Here is a 21,788-nt window from a genome sequence, read left to right on the forward strand (position 1 = left end):
TATGATGACCCATAACGAACTTACTTCCATCTTCCTATATTAATTTTATTAATAAAACAAATGGAAGTGAACACTGCAAAGAACCAACAGGAAAATAAATGTGTGCCTGTACTAGCAGCATACTTGTAGTAAATTAATACAAATTTCAGCATTTCTGAATTTCTGGCATTTAATAATAGACTTCTAACCAACATTCTCTTGTTATTTCCAATGAGCAATATAATCCTTCAGACAAAAAAACATTTTGCTGTAGCAAAATCACAAACAGTTTTTGTTCAAAAATATAGAATTAAGTACCAGCAGCTCTCATATAATGCTTGTGGACTTATGCATATTCTGAATATTTAGTAACATACAAAGCCGCTCTTATACACAACTAAATAATAAAGAGTTATGACTTGAAATGTTTGCTGTATACCACGATCAAAAACAGCTTATACAAAAAAAGTGAATGAACATCTGCAGAGAGCACAGTTAAAATGTAACTTTTTGTGACTGGCATTGCACATATTGCAGGGCAGTATAACGTACGTATAACAGATTGGTTTACAGAATATAGATGTGAAAACTAAATACTGAAAGCAGCTTTCATACAAAAAATACTAAATAGGTAACAATGAAATTGGCAATTTTCCATACGTTAGCTTTTAACGAAGAGGGTGCAGTTCGAATTTGGCGCTCAGCCATCATGCGTGTCTGTTATGTGCGCGCCACAGACTGCACGTCCGCTTTAGAGTTCCGCCATTTGCGTTCCGTCAATATTACGTTATTAGAAAAAAAAATATATTTTTATTTTAGAGAATCGATTTTTTGACATTTGTGACCGCGATGCATCTAAGAATTGATTTTTTTCCCCCACCCCTAATAGCTGATATAAAAAAAATTGGATGACTCGTAATTTCCTACTTCTAAATTCTGAAAAAACAGAGATTCTAATTATTGGACAAAAACTCTGGTAACACTTTATTTTGCAGTGTCCTTTTACATATGTTACATATACTTACCATAGTAATAACAGTAAATTATGCATAATTACATGCAACTAACCCTCAACCAAATCCTAATCCTACCCTAACCCTATAGTAAGTACATGTAATTCATTAATATTACTCCAGTATTTAAATATACAGTACCAGTCAAAAGTTTGGAAACATTACTATTTTTAATGTTTTTGAAAGAAGTCTCTTATGCTCATCAAGCCTGCAGTAAAAAAAAAAAAAAAAAAAAAAAAAAACAGTAATATTATGAAATATTATTACAATTTAAAATAATGGTTCTCTTTTTTAATATATTTTAAAATGTAATTTATTTTTGTGATGCAAAGCTGAATTTTCATCAGCAAGTACTCCAGTCTTTGGTGTCTTATGATCCTTCAGAAATCATTCTAATATGATGATTTGATACTCAGTTATTATCAATGATGGAAACAGTTGTGCTGTTTAATATATTTTTTTGGAATACTTTTTTCAGGATTCATTGATGAGTAAAACGTTAACAGCATTTATTCATAAAAACAGCATTTATTCAAAATAAAAACATTTCTAACAATATAAATCGTTACCATCACCTTTTATCAATTTAACGCATCCTTGTTGAATTTAAGTACTAATTTCTTTAAAAAAAAAATAGTTATTGTTCCCAAACTTTTGAACGGTAGTGTATATTGTTACAAAAGATTTCTATTCTAAATAAATACAGTTCTTTTTAACTTTTTATTCATCAAATAATCCTGAAAAAAGTATCTCAGGTTATAAAAAAAATATTAAGCAGCACAACTGTTTCCAACATTGATCATAAATCAGCATATTAGAATGATTTCTGAAGGATCATAAGACACCAAAGACTGGAGTACTTGCTGATGAAAATTCAGCTTTGCATCACAAAAATAAATTAAAGCTGCAAGCAGCGATGAAAAGGGCCCTCGCACCCCTGCCACCGCCACCCGGCGCCTTTAGGAAAGGCCTTAAGATTACACTCACCAAATTTGAAGAGGATCAGATCAAAACTGTAGGAGGAGTTCGTTAAAGTACAACATCAGGAAATGGCAAAAACTGCCCAAAATCTGAGAGGAAGTTCAAAATAGCTGACTTCCTGTTGTGTTTAGGGCTATGCTCCAAGATACTTTTTTGTAGGTATTGGGTCAGTACATGTATGTACCAAATTTCATACATGTACGTGAAACGTAGAGCCGGGGCAAAATGTAGGGGCAATAATTAAGCCATTTTGCCCCACCCAATTTTGAAAACCACATCACACGTAAATTTTCACCACTTCTGAAGCGTGTGCAAAGTTTCATGATTTTTCGAGCACGTTTTGTATTTGCCACACCTCCTGCTACCAGCAGGTGGCGCTATTGCTATAACCAAATATGAGCATGTTCATGTGTTCAGGACAGGACTCTTATCAAACATGTGAAGTTTGGGGCAGATTGGACATTGAATGCCTGAGTTACTGCAGGCTGTCTGTGGTTGCCTAGCAACATCGGAACTGCAAGCAATATTGACAGAGAACTTATCTGATCATGCATATATCACCAAAAGGCCGAAATTGGGTGTACGTTTGTCAGGCCGCCGAGAGCACACCCTTCGACGAAAACTCTAAATCTTCGCAATTTAACGTCGCAAAGGCCTTAAGATTGCACTCACCAAATTTGAAGAGGATCAGATCAAAACTGTAGGAGGAGTTCGTTAAAGTACAACATCAGGAAATGTCAAAAAATGCCCAAAATCTGACAGGAAGTTCAAAATAGCTGACTTCCTGTTGTGTTTAGGGCTATGCTCCAAGAGACTTTTTTGTAGGTATTGGGTCATTACATGTATGTACCAAATTTCATACCTGTACGTGAAACCAGGAACCGGGGCAAAATGTGGGGGCAATAATTTACCGAATTTGCCCCCCCTAATTTTGAAAACCATATCACACGTAAATTTTCACCACTTCTGAAGCGTGTGCAAAGTTTCATGAGTTTTCGAGCATGTTAAGGCCCTCTAAAAAGCGATTCACTTTGGAGAAGAAGAAGAAGAAGAAGAAGAAGAATAAACGGAGCAAAAACAATAGGGTCCTCTCACCATCGGTGCTCGGGCCCTAATTACAGTTTAAAGTATATTAAAAAAGAGAATCATTATTTTAAATTGTAATAATATTTCATAATATTACTGCTTTTTTTGGTTTTGTTTTTTTTTAACTGCAGGCTTGATGAGCATAAGAGACTTCTTTCAAAAACATTAAAAATAGTAATGTTTCCAAACTTTTGACTGGTACTGTATAATTACACTGTAACAATGACACCTTAAAATAAAGTGTTACCAAAAACTCCCACACGTAATAACCTAGAATACTGTCTAACACTTGATGGCTGCTCTGTCAAGTCTTCGTCGTCGGTTAGGAACCTGGGTGTGCTCTTTGATACCAATCTTTCATTTGAAAGTCACGTGTCTAGTATCTGTAAAACCGCATTTTTCCATCTTAAAAATACATCTATGTATGTACGTTCATGACCTCAAGGCTAGATTATTGTAATGCTCTACTGGGTGGTTGCCCTGCACGCTTAATAAACAAACTACAGCTGGTCCAAAACGCAGCAGCTCGAGTTCTTACCCAGAACCAGGAAGTATGACCATATTAGCCCGGTTCTGTCAACACTGCACTGGCTCCCTATTAAACATCGCATCAATTTTAAAATATTGCTGATCACGTACAAAGCACTAAATGGTTTAGCTCCGCAGTACTTGAGCGAGCTCTTAACGCATTATAGTCCTTCACGTCTATTGCGATCTCAAAATTCCAGCCAGTTGATAATACCAAGAATATCAAAATCGACTGCTGGCGGCAGATCCTTCTCCTATTTAGCACCAACACTCTGGAACAATCTTCCTAACATTGTCCGGGAAGCAGACACACTTTGTCAGTTCAAAGCTAGATTAAAAGACACATCTCTTTGACCTGGCATTCACATAATTAGGGCTGGGTATCGTTCAAAATCTTTCGATCCGGTGCCATTTCCGATACCTCAGTTTCAATACCGGTTCCTAACGATACTTTTTTCGATACCAATTTTATGAAATCCATTTTAACAAGATTACAAAACACATTACCTCAGAAAATGTTGGTTTTATTTTTTCAGTTTGACTCATGCTCCTTAGCCAGTGTAGCCTGGCAAGCCAGACGTACATCAAGATGTTTAGTCTGGAAACTCACCATAGACACGGTCAATCTGATGGGCGGGATAAACGGCTGTCTTTCAAATTCCCTCTGCACGCAATAGGACAGCGCTTCAACCAACCAGAGCGTTCTCCCACCAGCGGAGCTTAGTTGATAGATTCAACTTTTAAATCTGGCCGACAAAACTACGAACACATCTTCCTTTTTTTAAGAATGACTTAAGTGCCGTTCTTTGTTCTTTTCTCAAAGAAAAACTTAACTCCAACTCCTCCAGAGTTGCGGCCAAAGCCGATTCGAAAGACTGTTCTCCATCCGCAGCAGCCATTCTTTGTTTTCAAGTGCCAGGTAACCGTCGCAACTCTGTCGTCATATGTTAAGCCCGCCCCCGCCTACTCTATACACGACGTGATTGGCCTGACCCAATTTAGGTTTTTGCAGCAAAAAGGTCTATTGAGAGTGTCTAGACCCACCCTGGCTGCAAAATAATTTTGCTGCCGCTAGGGTGCGTCTAGATTTCTAGGCTATAGCCAGTGCACAAAGGAACAAAAAATGTTTTATAAAGAGCTCATGCTCACCAAAGCTGAATTTAAAAAAAATTAAAAAATACAGTAAAACTTGTAATATTGTGAAATAGTATTACAATTTAAAATCTTGTAATTTATTCCTGTGATGTCAAAGCTGAATTTTCAAAATCATTACTTTAGTGTCACATGATCCTTCAGAAATATGAAAAGTTTGCTACTTAAAAAAATCTGACTAACCAACACATTTTTGAACTGCTGTGTACACTCAGTAGGTTATTATTGCAATGTAAATAATCCCCCCCGTTGGAGATTTCTTGTCTCCCAGAAATGACTTTGTGCAGGTTGGGATGTCTGTCATTTTTATGTCGTTGACTAGTGTACGATAATTTTTTTCCAAATACGATAATTTTGAGCTTCTGGTATGATACTTGGACATTTCCAATCTGGCAACACTGGTGAGCGACTTTATGTGTGTCGTTGTGCATTTCATATGTATTTGTTTGAGCACTGACGTTGACGAGTTAACCCCTTAGGTATCGAAATCTGGTACCGAACAACATGTCATTTTTCGATACTCGACGCTAATTTTAGTGTCTTTGTTTATCCTGAGGTTTTCCCGCAGCCTGCCGGATCCAGGCCGTATCCAGATCTAATGAAGGACCTTCGCCTGGACCCGATGTCAACGCAGTGCTGGAGTGCCAACTAGTCTCTCCCTATGGAGTATCCCTTTACCACTCTACAGATAAAGCGTCGTCGGGACTCAATTTGCGTATCTACCCCGAACTGATAAACTAAACTAAAATTCTGTATCAAAACTATAAGGAAACACCAGTACTTTGTTTAGGCTTGGTTTGTAGGGAATTACAAACCTACGCACATAAATTCAAACGCACATAACTATAGAACCAATTCTTAATGCGCATGTGAACGCCATCAGCGTTTCTCACAGGTTCGCGTTTAAAGTTTGTGTAGAGAGAATTGTGTCGTCTTAGCGGCCCCTAATTTCATAACAAATGATTGTTGCGACAGAAGCGAATCAATCAAAACTAACTTTAGCTGGAAAATAACATTATCAAAGAACCGCTATAAAGCCAAAGCAATCTTACCTTAAATTATAAGTTTATCTCTGTAAAGCTGCTTTGAAACAATCTACATTGTTAAAAGCGCTATATAAATGAAGATGACTTGACTTGACTACCCACTTGTTTTAAGAAATCTGTAATTGTTCCTGTGCTAAAAAATAATAAGCCCTCTTGTCTAAATGATTATCGACCAGTGGCACTAACGTCACAAATTAAGAAGGTTTTTGAGAGGCTTATCAAGAACATAATTTGCTCCTCCGTCCCAAATAACATCGATCCACTCTAGTTTGCCTATCGTCCCAATAGGTGTACTGAGGATGCTGTCTCTCATATTCTACATGCCACTCTCACCCATACTGACAGCAACAAAGATAATTATATGACACTACTATTTATAGATTACAGCTCAGCTTTTAATACCATAGTTCCCCTCAGACAGGTCTCCAAGCTCAGTGGCCTTGGTATTAATGCTCAGCTTTGATTTCAGGAAAAGGCCGCAGCGGCACTATACCCCCCTCAACATTAGCGGCACACCAGTAGAGAGAGTGAGCAGTTTCAAATACCTTGGAGTGCATATATCTGAGGATTTGACCTGGACTCATCACATTCAAGCCCAAGTAAAGACAGCCAGAAAAAGGCTATACCATCTGCGGTTGCTGAGGAAATTTGGGGTTTCCCCTGCAATTTTACAAATATTCTATACTGGGGCAATAGAAAGTACATTGACATATTGCATCTCATCATGGTTTGGAAACTGCTCAGCCCAGGATTGTAAAGCCTTAAAGAGAGTGGTGCGCACAGCAGAGCGTATCACAAAGAATGCTCTTCCTTCTATGCAGGATATTTACAACCGACGGAGCAGGGTCAGGGCTGTTAAGATATACAAGGACTCCACTCACCCTGGAAATGCATTGTTTAAATTGCTGCAGTCAGGTAGACGCTTTCGTAGTCTGATGGCTAAAACGGAGAGGCTCAGGAGGAGCTTCTTTCCTCAGGCCGTCAGACTACTCAACTCGGACATAAAAAACATGGCACTTTAAGGACTCTGACGACAAAATGGTTAATACATGGCACTGCTTATGCACTTTACTAGTTATTATTATTTATATATTTATTAAATTGTTGTATCTTTTTAAATAATACTTAGGGTATGTTTTTATGCCCAGAGGCATTTGAGCGACGTCCGATGGTGGAGCGCAACTTTTAAATGCATTATTATATTCAAATCGATGCACGCGACAGATCCGTCCGATAAAGATGACGAAGTAGTATTTCCCAAAGCTTGCCTACTTTTTTGCTACACATTCAAAAGTAAATACCTTTTCTTCACAAAAAGAGTACACTTTTATGGCGTAGTGTAACTTAGGCGAATTGGGACGCAGCATATGGCTTTACACGATGACGATCGCTGTGATTGGTTTTAGGTCTATCCAATAGACTAGTTGCACGTGGCCGCCATTTTGGATTTCGGATCAGCAAGTATGCGGTTAGACACTTCCGGTTTCGCATTACGCCCGGTGCAGGGAGCCGGAGAAAGCCGAAAAGTATCTTTTATAGTTGTTTATAGAATAAATTATCACTTAATATACTAATAAGATCCATATTACTATCACACGAGCCAATGGCAATTAAATGCACGGTTGCATACCGGTAGTTAGATTAATGAATGAAATACAACTGTTCACGAACAGAAGATTGTATTGTATTGTATTGTATTAATATTAAAAGTTATTTCTACAAATGTACTTTTTTATTATAAATTTCATAGTGACCTTTTTTGGGAAGCTAGCTTGTTTTGTTTAGGTGGCCAATTCTGTGCCTGTAAATTTTGACTGAATTTGAAAATATCATGTGGTGCGACCACTGCAGACTGTTTTCCATGATAGATATATGTCCTAGATTGGCAGTTTTATGCTTTTATATTCAATTGACTGTTTATATAAAAAATTAACTTTACTTTAGTATCATTTGGAATAGATTTTTATGCAATTTGGGATTTGTTTGGTTTATGTTTACTCTTTGTAAAATATGAGAAAAATGCACAAAAAAAATTAGAGCATGTAATTTCAGTTTAGTAATAATGCATTTATTAGTAGTGTATTTATTATTGCCTATTTATTTATTTAAAACTATTTTAATCTAATTTACCAGATGCCACTGCCAAGCGAAAAAATTCTGACCCTGCAGCAAGAGCGGAGTACCTTAATTATATTTTTAAAACATTTCTATCAGTTTTATGTGATTTACAGGAAAAATAAGTCTGTTAACTAGATTTAAGAAGGCAACTCAGAAATTATAGAACAAAAAATTAGATCATTATTTACAAAACTCAAAAGAAATGCAAATACTTGGTTTCTAAACACTTGTTCTAAAATAAATGTTAAAGCATGTTAAGGAAATTTAAATTTAAGAAATTATGGTTGCACCACTTTAATATTTTTAAGGCTACGGACCATTCATGTAGATGAAGAAAAACTAAAATCTCTTAAATTAATTTTTAAAATGAATTTAGGTGTACACAACGTTCTTAATGTTTAAAAATTGGCAACAGGTATTTTTTTTTTTTTTAAATTGGCCTGTCGAAAACCCTTATACGTCATAACGTTCTCTCTCTCTCTAATATATATTTGTTTATTTTTTTTTGGTTTAATAATGAAATCTAATTAAATCTAAATTTACCCACTTAACTATAGTATCCAGGTTTTTGTTCTTTCCTAATTAAATCATGTCCTCAGAGGCAAAGCTAAAGAAAAAAAAAGTCTTTTCTTTTCTTATTTCTTTCATTATTATTCTCTTAAGTTCTTTTAAAATGCATTTTCAATTGTATAAATTATGTTTTATAACATAACTACAACGGTTGTCAACACATTTGAAGCATATCAGTAAATGCTAACAGACAGCGTGAAAGGGAGATTGTGTACCTCAATGTAGAGGAAGTGCTCGCTCTTGGCAATGGCCTGAATATAGGCATTATAAATCGACTGCTCATGCTGCTGGATTCCTGCCGACCAGCCTGCTGCCGACCGTAGAACCTAAGAGACCATTATGGCAAAGTTACTTAGTGTTCATTCAAGGCATCCATTTACTTTTTATCAGCAGGCATTTGCGTGTTCACTGGAAATCAAACCCATAATGTTCCTGGCGTCAATGCTCTAAAAGTTACAGGTACAGCAAATTATGCTTTCTCACCTGGACTCTGGTCTGGACACAGTTTGGCACTTGGTACTTCAGATCATTGCCTGTGCTGTGAGGTTTGAGCTCTAGATATGGGTAGGAGGATGATCTGTACATCCACTTCTTTTTCTAAATGAGCAAAAAGTCCTTATTGTGATAGAACCGAATAATGCTTCATCAAATATCAGAGCTTAAAGTTATATTGAAGAAGTTCACAAAGGGAATTCAGAAGCCTGTCAAGCATAAACTATATTTAAACTGTGCAGGTCATGGCCTAAGCACAGGGGTGGTAAATCTCTCACCTTGGAGAAGTTCCAGCGTTGAATAAAGTGCCAGGCCACATCCCTGGCTCCTTTCCCATGCACCACTGAGGCGATGTCACGCCAGGGAACTCTGGGGGTTGTGTGCCTGTTAAATAATTCTATAGTCGAGCACAGTGTTAAAAAACAAAATCGTAAACATTTGAAATGCATTGAAAGAACTGCGTTTAATAACACAATTAACCTTGGATAACCCAGATTAATGATCAATGAAGTTGACCGAAAAAAGGCTCACCAGTAAAAGGCTTCTCAGGGTGAACCCAGTCTTTGCGGTAGAAGTTCGAGTAGTCTTTTCCTGTCCAGAACTGTGTGTTTCCCTCCTCCTCTCCCACTTCTGTCTGAACACTGTGCACTGAGCCTCCTCTGTCTGCACACACAAGATATACAAAACTCATCAAAACACAAAAGATCTTTTGAAATAAATGACAGTCACTTTCAAATCTACTAATTTTACGCAGCTACAATACAAAAATACTTAATTTTTCCATGAAGAGAGAAACCAAAGGCAAACTACACAAATAAACAAAATATGTAAGAGAATGAAGGCTAGAAAATAATATAAACATAAATACAAAAGAGGTTAATATAAAAAATAGTGTCTGAATTCAAACAAAATAGTTAATAAAGAGTTTAAATAAAGACAATTAATATTTTATTTTTTTATGCATTTAGGTTTAAAATAAAGGATTTTGATGCTTACATTTTTAAACCCTACTGTATAAGCTGAAATACGTACATGATGCAACATCAGATTACTGACACATTTGAGACATTATTTTCCATGTCAAACATGCAAGAGATTAAAATCCACTTCATGTGTGTTAATATTTTAGATTTATCCACAGTAGATAAGGAACTCCCACACACTATCGTTACTTGCAATTGAATTTAATCTTTATTATCTACGTTTCAGTCACACGACCTTCACCAGGAATATACAAAAGTTCAAATTCATCTCTTTTAAGATAAAACACATGACTAATCAACAGAGCTCCATCTGTAAACAATTAAGCTCATTGAGAGTACATCATTAACACCACATCATAAACAGATTGTGATAGTTACTACAATCAGCAAAGATCCCCCTGTAGGTTAACAAGATCATCGAGAACACATAATCAACACGTCGTCATCACACAGTATCAAATTGTAATTCTATTGTTACAACAATCAGTAAGGCTCCATAGCCACTAAAACTCATTGAGAATGCATAGTAGAAAAACACGTCACTCAATACAGTTACAAAATATCACTATAACATTACATTAAATAATGCTTCGTTGTTCATACCCCTAGGTGATAAAGTTTGAAGGGTGTAAATCCCAAAAAGTTTGCGTCTCTATAGGAGCAATTCAATGTCACCGCCTCTAGGTGGCAAACTTACTTTCTCAATCCCACAAAAGCGTAAAGAGGTAACATCGTGATTCAAAGTTAAAAAATGTGCCGCAACTGGATAATTCACATCTTTTCGTCTGATAGAACTCTTATGTTCACTAATTCTTTGTTTCAATTGACGTGATGTTTTTCCCACATAGCCTATACCACAACGGATCAAATCCACAACATGAGCAGAAACACAAGTAATCACAGATTTGATGTTATATTTTTTACCAGTTCTAGGATGACAAAGAAATTATGTTTTGAATGTATTATTACACTGAGCACAATTCCCACAACGGTAATTGCCATTCTGTATAGGACTGAGTAAACTCTGAGATGCACGAGGACTAACGCTCTGAAACGAGCATGTACCGAGCTCTCTTTCAAATTCCTAGCATGTTTATATACAATCAAAGGAGGATGCCGAAAAGTTTCGCTCAACTCCGGATCAGAAGACAACAAATGCCAATGTTTTTTAAAAATTGATTTTATCATGTAGGACTTAGGTGAATGCGTTGTAATACAAGTAAAACAATACTTTCTTGCTTTTCTTGTCTTCTCAGTGTTTCCTCTATGTTGATTAGTTAATGGCGGCCCGCCACGGCAAAATGTTTGCCGCCACGGTAACGTTAGGGCTCTACAGTGCAACCATTTCACTCGCATTTGCGCCTAAATATGTCTGTGTGCGACCATGAAAAGATATTTAGGCGGACTTGTGCGACTGACCCGATCGAAGATTTTTTTTTGGCGGCCGCCAAAGCGAATTTTTGTCCCGCCAAAGTCTTATTTGACCGGTGTGTAATGTAGATAAACTGCTGCGCTTGTGACAGCTGGGCGCATGTTTAAAAGAACGAGAGAGAGAGAGCGAGAGCGCGCGCCCTCTGGTCGCGTGCGCGCGAGCACTCTCTTTGCGAAGCAAGGTTCCACGTTTTAATGAATGGTTAAACGACTGATCTTTCCAACACTGAACTCACGAGACGTCTGAATCGGTGTATAACAGATCGGTAACACTTTACAATAAGGTTCCATTTATTAAACTGCATTAGTTAACATTAACTTTTAATAAACTGCACTTCTACAGAATGTATTAATCTTTGCTAATGTTCATTTCAACATTTAATAGCCTACATTATTGAAATCAAAAGTTGTATTTGTTAACATTTAGTTAATGCACTGTGAACTAACATGAACAAACAATAAACAGCTGTATTTTTATTAAGATTAATAAAGATGAATACATTCAGTAACATGTATTGCTCATGGTCCATGTTAGTAATAAACTAATGTTAAATCAAACCATATTGTAAAGTGTTTCAAAAAAATAATTTACAGAACACCTTAAAATAAGAACGTAAGGTGTGCTTACCCCCTTTAGTACAGCCTATATGGTTAGCAAGATTTAGCCTTAATAAACTACAGCATTTACAACTGAATGGTAGCCTATTCAATTGTAGATGGTAGAAAATAAGACTATTAGTTAAAATAAACTTTTTAATGCTACTTTTTCTCCCTGCTTTTTTATATTGATATGATTATATACCAAAATAATCTATTAAAGAAGGATTTTATCTTACAAAGCTATGAAATCCAGAGGTAAAATCACAGCTTTTTTTTTTTTTTAAAGTGTTGGCCACCGAAGACCATTTTTGACCCAGGTAAAACCCTGCAGGGCCAACAATGTTTGTGTGCGGACATTCACACTTCAAGCAAGAATCGCTAGCGAGGCACGAAATGTATGAATTTATGGGGGGTTTTTTATGCAATTTTTTTTTATGACAGCCAGTGTAATTGTTTTTCTAAAACTGAAAATATTTAATGTTCATAAGGTAAACTTTTGTCACACAATGTGGCACAGTAATATTGTGTCGTTAAAGGGAAAAAAAACCCTTTCAATTGTATGTGCTCCTAAATTTGGGGGGGGGGGGGGGGGGGGGGGGGGTATGGGGGTGGTTGTTCGGACAGACCTGCCCCCACTGCTAAAAAAAATCCTAAAGGAAACACTGCTTCTTTTTTAGCAATTCAGACCGTGTCTTTTTAAAAGCTGTATTAAATGCTTCCTCAACCCAATCTGAAGGGTAACCTCTATTCAAAAATGTATTTTTCATAATATTCGATTTCTCAATGAAGTCGGAATCAGAATAACAAATCCTCCTCAATCGATAGAACTGACTCTTAGCCAGTCCTTTTTTTAAAAAGTCGGATGAAAGCTGGTAGCGAGTAAAAGTGTGTTACGATCAGTCTCTTTAGTAAACAAAGTTGTAATCAAACTGCCTTCGTTCTTCTGTACCCACATATCGAGGAAGTATACTCTATATACAAATTAATTTCAGAGGTAAATTCCAAGTCGTCAACAAAGTTATTCAAAAATGTCACAAATTCTCGAGCCTCATCATGATCACCCAAAAAAATACAAAATATATCGTCAATGTATCTTTACCATTTGATAATCCGTGAATAGAAAGGATTCTTTTCTATATTCAACACATAACTGAATAGATTGGCATGGTTAGGGGCAAAATTCGAGCCCATTGCTGTACCACTTATCTGAAGAAAAAAATCTTTATCAAAACTGAAAAATTATATTTCAAAAGGTACGAAGCCATCTCGATGAAAAAGTCTGCAGGTGGACTAGAGTCCTCGCGTAACGAAAGATAATGTCTGAGGGCAATAAGTCCTTCATCATGTGAAATGTTAGTATATAAACTTGTTATGTCCAAAGTTAATAATAAGGAAATGTCCGGTAAATCATGTAACTCAGAAATCTTATTGATGAAATCAGTAGAATCCCTAATGTAAGATGGTAACGGATAAACAAAAGGTTTTATAAAAAAAAAAAATCAACATACTGAGATAAAGGAGATGAGAGGGAATTAGCCTGTGCCACAATCGGACAACCTGGAGGGTCAATAAGTCTCTTATGAATTTTAGGACGAGTGTAAAAAACAGGTCCAATTGGGTGTTGACAGTTCAAGAAATTAAACTCTGATTGAGATATCCAACCCTCTGTTTTAGCATTTGTTAAAAATGACAATATCTCAGATCGATAAGTATGGGTAGGATCACTGGGAAGTTTTTTTTATAAAACTTAGTATTCTGTAATTGTGAAAGAATTTCATGTTGGTATTTTTTCGTATCTTGGACTACAATCGCCCCTTCTTTATCAGCAGGTTTTATAATGATGCTTGGGTAACTTATCAATTCGGTCAAAGCTTTTTTCTCATTCAATGAAAAATTATGAGAGATTTTATTACTAGAAGAACAAGCTTCCATCACCTCTTGTTCGACCAAACGACAAGAAGTATGAATAGTATGGTTAGAAACATTAGGGCAAAATCTACTTTTGGGTCTAAAAGGTGTCCTAGATGAACCAGACTCTGATTTGGAGAAAAAATACCGCAATTTCATCTGTCTAAAACATTTGAACAGATCTACTTTAAGACCAAAACAATTAACACCACTAGTAGGCACAAAAGGTAGTCCTTTAGATAAAATCACAGTTTGATCATCAGATAGTTCCTTTTCAGAAATATTGATTACCGTCTCTTTGAGAAGCTGCGAGTCCACGGTCGTCAACTTTTTTGTGGCTCTTGAACCTCTTCAACATTTCTTCTTTGTGGTTTCTGTGGAGGGGCTCGCCTGTCCAAAAAAGAAGTTGAAGCGTGTGCATTCAAATCACTGTCGATGGTAAACTCACTATTGATTAGTCATGTGTTTTATCTTAAAAGAGATGAATTTGAACATTTGTATATTCCTGATGAAGGTCATGTGACCGAAACGTAGATAATAAAGATTAAATTCAATTCCAAGTAACGATAGTGTGTGGGAGTTCTCACTATTCGATGGTAAACTCACTATTGATTAGTCATGTGTTTTATCTTAAAAGAGATGAATTTGAACATTTGTTTATTCCTGATGAAGGTCATGTGACCGAAACGTAGATAATAAAGATTAAATTCAATTCCAAGTAACGATAGTGTGTGGGAGTTCTTTATCTGCTGAAACGACCTACTTATTTGGTCTTGTTATCCTACGCACCTATCACCTGCAGGTGTGCAATGGAGTTTGTTCACTAAGATTTATCCACAGTAAAAGGATCACTCCATAATTTAAAACTGAGCATATCTCTGATGTCTCAAATATACTTAATCTTCTCTCTGACAGACTACAAACCGATTTATACTTCTTCTACGTCTTCTATGGCAGGGAGAACAAACCGAGAGAGCTAAACCAAGAAAACGATGGGGCACTCACTCATGTTTGGCAACAGTTCTTCTAACCCTAATTGATGGAGTGTGAGGCTTTTCATATCTTAAACAACTATGGAGAAAGACACATCATGGCCATATTCCAGGATGACAAATGCTCAAATTGTTGGGAGAAAGCATGAAGAATCACTTTCAAACATGAATTGGCACTACTGAATCCACACCTTAAAGGAGAACTCGGCAACTCTAGCGAACTCTAGTCACTTCTTTGCTGATTTTCCCTTTTGTTGTCGCATGTTTTCCCCACGAGCTCCCCCTATAGCTGTGGGGGGGGCGGATATTTCACAACACGGTCGTAAAAAACTCACTTGCGGCGGCCTCCTCCCCCTCTCTACCGCTGCCCATGTGCGTTTGTTTTGATCGGAGCAAGCCAGCTGTATCGTGTGGAGCTATGTCTACCGAGGTGGGTAATCTGGTAATACAAGCATGTGTGTTTATGTCGAATTGCCGTAAAGCAATTCGTGTTTCGCGCTCGCTCTCGTTCTCGTTCTCGCTTCTCACGAGACTTCCAATTTCTATCTAGCCGGGACGGTAGTCCCCAAGTTGCAAGGTTGGTTTTCCGCCTGGGAACGCTGGGGGGAGCGGGGAAAGTCACCAATATCACTAGAACAGGTTGTTTAACCATCCAAATGATTTCTAGACAGTTTTATTAAGTTAAAAAAAGTTACCAAGTTCTCCTTTAAATTCATTGAATGTTTTTGGGATGTGCTGGAGTACACTTTACAGAGTGCTTGACTCTTGCATTGTCAATACAAGAACTTGACCAAAATGTATGCACCTCTTGATGACACCATTTCACTTCCCAGGTCTGTCATTCGGTGCTCATAGTCATCCCAGCGGCCAAACGCCAGGTCAATTCCTCCAACAAAAGCAACTGATTGGTCGATTACTACAATCTTCTCGTGGTGTGCCCAAAAGCCGACGTTGGCAGGGCGTCTCATCACCTTTAAGATGGAGGAAGAGTTATAATCAATGAGATGTCTTGAGATATGCAAAAGCAGAAAAAAGTCACACACAGCTTACCTTTATGTTTGGGTGAAGTTGCATTATTGTTCTTTTGCTGTATTTACTATTGATCTTGAGTGCCATTTTCCATTCCTTATACAGCATAACATAGATCCTTACTCCTTGTTTCTAAAAGTAAATAAATAATTATATAAAAAGTCAATTATAGGAGGACTTTAACTTATTTGCTTAGTCAATAACCTTATTCCTTAAAACTCGTCTTTGATCAACAAAATTGCATATTTAAATGTTTTTTTCATGTGACAAAAATGTTTGACTGCCTTGAAATAGCTTGAATTTAACTCTACACCCTTGCTTCACTAAGTATATGCAGAGCCATGAATATGCAAGTGAGCACAGCCTCCACTCACTCATACAGGGTTGTCATCTACAATTCGATGTATCAGAATGGCAATGCGTTTTATGTATCACTCTTTACAAAGTCAGACACATAACGGTAATTAATATGATTAGCCTTTTGATTGACAGTTATCAGACAGATAATAATGTGTTGCTAATGTTACACAAATCACGTTCACATTCTCAGAGTCATACAGCTGCCTTCTAAAAATCAGCATCCTTACAAACGCTTTGAACAACTTAGTGGTGGTTGAGGAGATTCCCCCTCTCTATGTAAAGCGCTTTGAGTGCCGAGAAAAGTGCTATATAAATGTAATGAATTATTATTAGGGTTGGGTAAAAAATATAAATTTCTCGATTTTAATCAATTCTCATTTTTACGAAACAATATCGATTCTTAAATCCCAAGAATTGATTAGTCATCCTGTTTTCAGTTGATGAATGAATGGAACATTGTAGTGCGCATCCCATCCAATAAATCACAATAATCTTTGTGCTTTGTTATTATTGATATGAAACAAAGTCTCAGATTTCAAATTACGTCCATTTTCTTATGAAATTCAAAAACATAATTACCGTTTTGGCGCTGTGGCGTGAGATCGCTCTGGCGGAGCTCAGCTCAAGAGAAGCAGCTGATCTACTCTTCCGCCTTAATAATACCAGTTACAGCGCGAGATAAACATGAATGAGCATCTGAAAGTGTGTTAAAGGTAGAGTACAACTTATCGAAGTCCGTATCATGTGACATGGAATCGCTCAATCAGTGTTTCAACCGTGGAAAGACGTCAGTAAACCAGCTTGTAAACAATGTCATGTAACGTCACATTTAAAAACTCAATCCAGTGACCATAAACTCGTTAGTCAGCTGGAAAAATGAACTCTAGAGAGGAGCATTTTGTTAAATATATGCACCATATTACATATTTATTATCATTTTCATTATCAATCTGGAAAGTTTTTTTATGACAGCCACCATTTAAATTTTTATATAATTTCATATAACTTTATTATTATAAAAACAAAATAAAACTGTATTTAAGTGTTTGTAAACAAATCAGTTCATTTTTACTTTTAATATTAGGCTATAGTAGGCTAATGAAGCCTATAGGCTACAACTGACTTCCATAGATTACAATAATAGTTAAGAGATTTGTTTTCCTTGAGAAAATTTGCAATGTATTGTACCTGATATCCCAAAAAAATCATTATTGAATCGAATCGTAAGCAAAATCGAATCGAAATGCAAGCTTGTGAATCGATATCGAATCGAATTGTGAAATTTGTGTCAATACCCAGCCCTAATTATTATTATTATAATTATTAACTGAGAACATCAGTGGAGAAAGGCACATGGTACATCATAACATCGTAATGCGTATACAATCACATATATAATTCACCCGCTATATTGCCAAATGTACCCGTTTTTTATACAAAAAATATACCGGGATAACCTGGCTTCTCTTGAGACTTCCCTGCTTCCTAGCAGTTAATAATATGCTAAAGCCCGCTCCCTCATGACATGATTGGTTACAAGGTAGTTTGTGACACAAGAAACAACGGCAATTTCAAACCACGTTTTTGAGACCATCTTTTTTTTACTGCAGTTTTAAGCATTAAATACTCAGCAATGGTGTAGGACGTATGAATTTGCACATGGTTTGTCTTTAAGCATATAAAAAAAACACTGAATAGACCTATAAACAACAATAAAAAATATGTTATTTTCACCATAGGGGGTATTTTAAGTAAATAAATAAGTTAAAGGACAAGTTCGGTATTTCAATCTGAAAACAGGGCTTTAAGTGTAAAATACCGAACTTGTCCTTTAATAAGTAAGTGAATAGGTAAATAAATACATATAACCTTAATTTGAAACTGGAAACCTATTTGTGCGTTGCATTTCACATACATGTTAAATTGTGAGCATGGCACCAGGGACAAATGCACCAGAGTAGTGTCATGAGGACTTACAGCCTTGCGCTTTAAAATGGAATCTAGGCTCCAGTAGTTTCCTTTGCACCCATTCCTCTTCAGAAGGATCTCAGGGCTCAGCCTGCACATTACAAAAAAACAGTCAGATAGTAGATACAACATACTCACAGCACAAGCACACCTACTTTTAAAATCTACATCAAATCAAAATGGACACAGCTTACTTTTTTAATACACATTCCTGGTCTTACCAGGTCATCATTATTTACATTTTTTAAATCATTCATTAATATATAATTTCATTTAAAAAGTAAAACAATGTGTATTTAAAATATAATTGCTCTGCTGTTTAAGATACTGTACAACTTCAACGACAAAATTTCATGTGTTGCATGATATCTCTGCGCCCAAGTAGCCGTGCTTCGCCTGTGCTTCCCCATAATATAGTCCCAAGTCATTATCTGCCTAGGAAATCGCCTAGTGTTAATCTGTGTCGCTATTTGTACTCGTTGTGAATACGCAGGCCACAAGAAGTAATTAGGTGCGTTTTTTTATTTTTTTTATCACTTTTACTCAGGACATGCTAGCTGGCAACAAAGGATTCCATTCATTAAGCTAAGCTAAGCTAGCGGTGGCGCTTTCAAACTAAAACAATGAATGTAGTGAGACAAAAATACATTTGCCCACCTATCTAAATGTAGGAAAGAAGGTGAATAAGCCCTAATTCAAAAAACTGTGGAGTGCTCCTTTAAACTTATACAAATAACTATGAAGGAGTTTAAATTACTCCATTACTCCATGATTTGTCTCACTTAAATGAGCATAGGACTGGCGCCCCATTTAACAAATCCATGTATGTCATGTGCTTTCTCCAAATCACACACAACTACACAAACTATTTCTAGGTTGATTTCCCAGAAAAATGCAAACACAGTGACTTTGTGAAATTATCAAAACACTGTTCTGTTCGTTGAAGCAATCTGTCCAGTCCGAGATAGCAACACTGGCTCAACAAATAGTGTGAGTTGAGCCGAGACTATTTGTCTGCCTGAACATGTTTTCTTCTAGAAGGATAAACAAAAAGAGTACATACCACCAGCCTGCAATGAAGATCTCCTCTTTGGCTTCCTCCAGCGCGTCTGCAACATCCTCCATGTAGGTTTTTCCATTAACATACCTGGACAATTGAATTTCTTTTTCTTTAGTTGTCAAATATCACAGAGTAGAGGGTCAAATAGAAAGCTTGTTTTTGTCTTAAATGGAAAGTTCATTCAAAAATGAACATTCTGTCATTATTTACTCACCCTCATGTCATTAAAAAGCTGTATGACTGTTCAACTACATAATTACATTGGGTTAGGGTTAGTCTTAGTCCATTGTCTATCATTGCATGGACAATAAAAAACCCATTGTGACCTGAAAGTCATACAGGTTTGAAACGACATGAGGGTGAGTAAATTATGTGTTTATTTTTGGGCAAACTCTTAGAATTAATATACCATTTAGAGGGTATGTTCTCCTCCTCTCTGGCAAAAGATCCGAAGCGGTGGGACCTTAAAAAGGCGATAAAACATATTTTAGGAGCGTCACATATTTTTTTCATGGTGACATTTTCATGACAACCATGTCCACTCCCAAATTCTCATGACTTTTATTATTTATGCATCATGGAAACATTTGTGATTTGTCACACATCCAGAAAAACATCCTGATGGTAACGTGTTGCACATTAAAGAATTTACGTGCTTAATTGAAACTACTGTCACAATGTAAAAATAAATCAATACATGGTTTTGTTTACTTTATGCAATATATTTAAACATACAATTAAAACATTGATCAGTGTGAGGCAATTATAAAACAGTAAAGCAAAAAGAGTGTCCTTACATGGCAAAGTCGAATTGGCTTATATCAATAAACTCCATCTGGAAAAGAGAAACAATTCTGCTTAAAACTAGTGAAAAAGAGACGCAGCTTCAATTAATAAGTTACACCAAATCCTCAGCTATATTGACCCTCGGAGGGTATTAAAGAGGAAGAGAGGGAATTTGAGAAGAGGGAGAGGGTCCTTGATTAAAGCTGTTGGAATAGCACTGAGCTGAGAGAAAGAGCTGCGCATTAACACGCACAGGACACACAGGCTCCATGTGTAATATCGATCCTCACGCTGCTGCTTCATTAAAGATAACTCAACGTGAGTTCCATCAGGGCCTGAACTCTATAATCAAGTGTGAGCTTACGGTGACGTAGTAATTTTGGTCCATTTCCATCCTCAGCAGCTTGTTTAGGAAGTCTTCCACTTGTTTCTGCAAAAAGAAAAACACATTTGTTAGTTGGTTTTAAAATGGAATTCAAAGTCTCCTAAATATATTTTTTTGTGATGACATTTAAACCTGAAATATGAAATCTAGCTTTCAATTATTTTACCAATGTAAATGTACTTAAAGGGGACCTATTATGCCCCTTTTCACAAGATGTAAAATAAGTCTCTGATGTCCCCAGAGTGTGTATGTGAAGTTTTAGCTCAAAATACACAACAGATCATTTTTTTTGATGACTTTGATTTTGATATTTTTTTTTTAGCATGTTTAAATGGTCACTTTTTGGTGCTCAGAAAAACGCGCTGTTTTCAGATTTCGGGAGTAAATAGAGAGAGAGAGCTATGTGGATTAATACATCCAGCCACACAACACCTACAACGCTGGGAGACATTCTCGTCAGTGCAGAAATGGCGGATGTGTACAACTCGCTTTAAACTCGATCAGGACGGGTCTATGTTAAAACGGCAGTGTCTGTCAACACTCGTGGGCGGGGCATGTGGCTCGTGGGCGGGGCCTTTGCTGTAGTGACATCACTAAAGCCGCATTCTGAAAACAGGTCGTTGGGAGACACTGCTGATGATTTATGGGGATTAATAAAAAAAAAGTAGTGAGTGGATTTTTATCACTATTGGGTGGTTGTGTACACACACTGCCAACACACATTTATGTCCAAACAGCATTTAAACGTGAATTTTGCATAATAGGTCCCCTTTTATATAAAAATGATCTATATTACCAACATATAGCATAAGCATTACACAATGTGTCTTAATGTTATTAATGAAAGTAGTTATAAAATATTTATAATATATACAAGAATATATTTATATTGGGACCTATTTGCTGATTTACAAATGCTACTAAGCTGAAAGTCCTGCTAGTAAATATTAATTATGAAAGTGATGTTTGCCTAGTAAGCCTAATGTACTGGCTGAAAGAAAGAACTATACACTAATGATCCGCGATTCTTCAGAAGTGTAGAAAGCACGTAGCCTGACTACGTCAGACTTCGTACTTCCGCTCAATTTCAGTTCGCTTCTGTACTCAGTCTGAGATAGCGCCTTATCTCTCCGTTTTCCTCCGGCCTGAAAACAGCTGGCCAATCAACGAACAGAGGGCGGGCTGACAGCCGTGACGTAGACGCTAAGATTGTACCGTGGATGCGTAGATTTACTTCACATAATCTGCAAAAGTTGTTCACAGCCATGTTCACTCCGGTATTTCGCTCGATGGTTTTGTTTTCGCATCATACATGTGTTTA

General features: G+C 36.7%; 1 protein-coding gene across 1 annotated transcript in view; it reads right to left on the reverse strand.

Moving 5' to 3' along the window:
* LOC311097947 (phospholipase D1-like) overlaps positions 1-19,809 on the reverse strand; it is a gene marked incomplete at both ends in the record, with an annotated part of 34,324 nt that extends 14,515 nt beyond the window's left edge. The window contains 9 exons of the mRNA XM_084137958.1: positions 8,689-8,799; positions 8,957-9,070; positions 9,244-9,362; positions 9,497-9,628; positions 15,685-15,850; positions 15,930-16,040; positions 18,246-18,327; positions 19,300-19,383; positions 19,706-19,809. Of these exons, the coding sequence (XP_083994084.1) occupies positions 8,689-8,799; positions 8,957-9,070; positions 9,244-9,362; positions 9,497-9,628; positions 15,685-15,850; positions 15,930-16,040; positions 18,246-18,327; positions 19,300-19,383; positions 19,706-19,809 (1,023 nt within the window). The remainder of the gene's footprint in view (positions 1-8,688; positions 8,800-8,956; positions 9,071-9,243; positions 9,363-9,496; positions 9,629-15,684; positions 15,851-15,929; positions 16,041-18,245; positions 18,328-19,299; positions 19,384-19,705) is intronic.
* Between the last annotated feature and the right edge of the window lie 1,979 nt (positions 19,810-21,788).

Source organism: Abramis brama, assembly GCF_963993115.1.
Source record: "Abramis brama genome assembly, chromosome: 15".
Lineage (NCBI taxonomy): Eukaryota > Metazoa > Chordata > Actinopteri > Cypriniformes > Leuciscidae > Abramis > Abramis brama.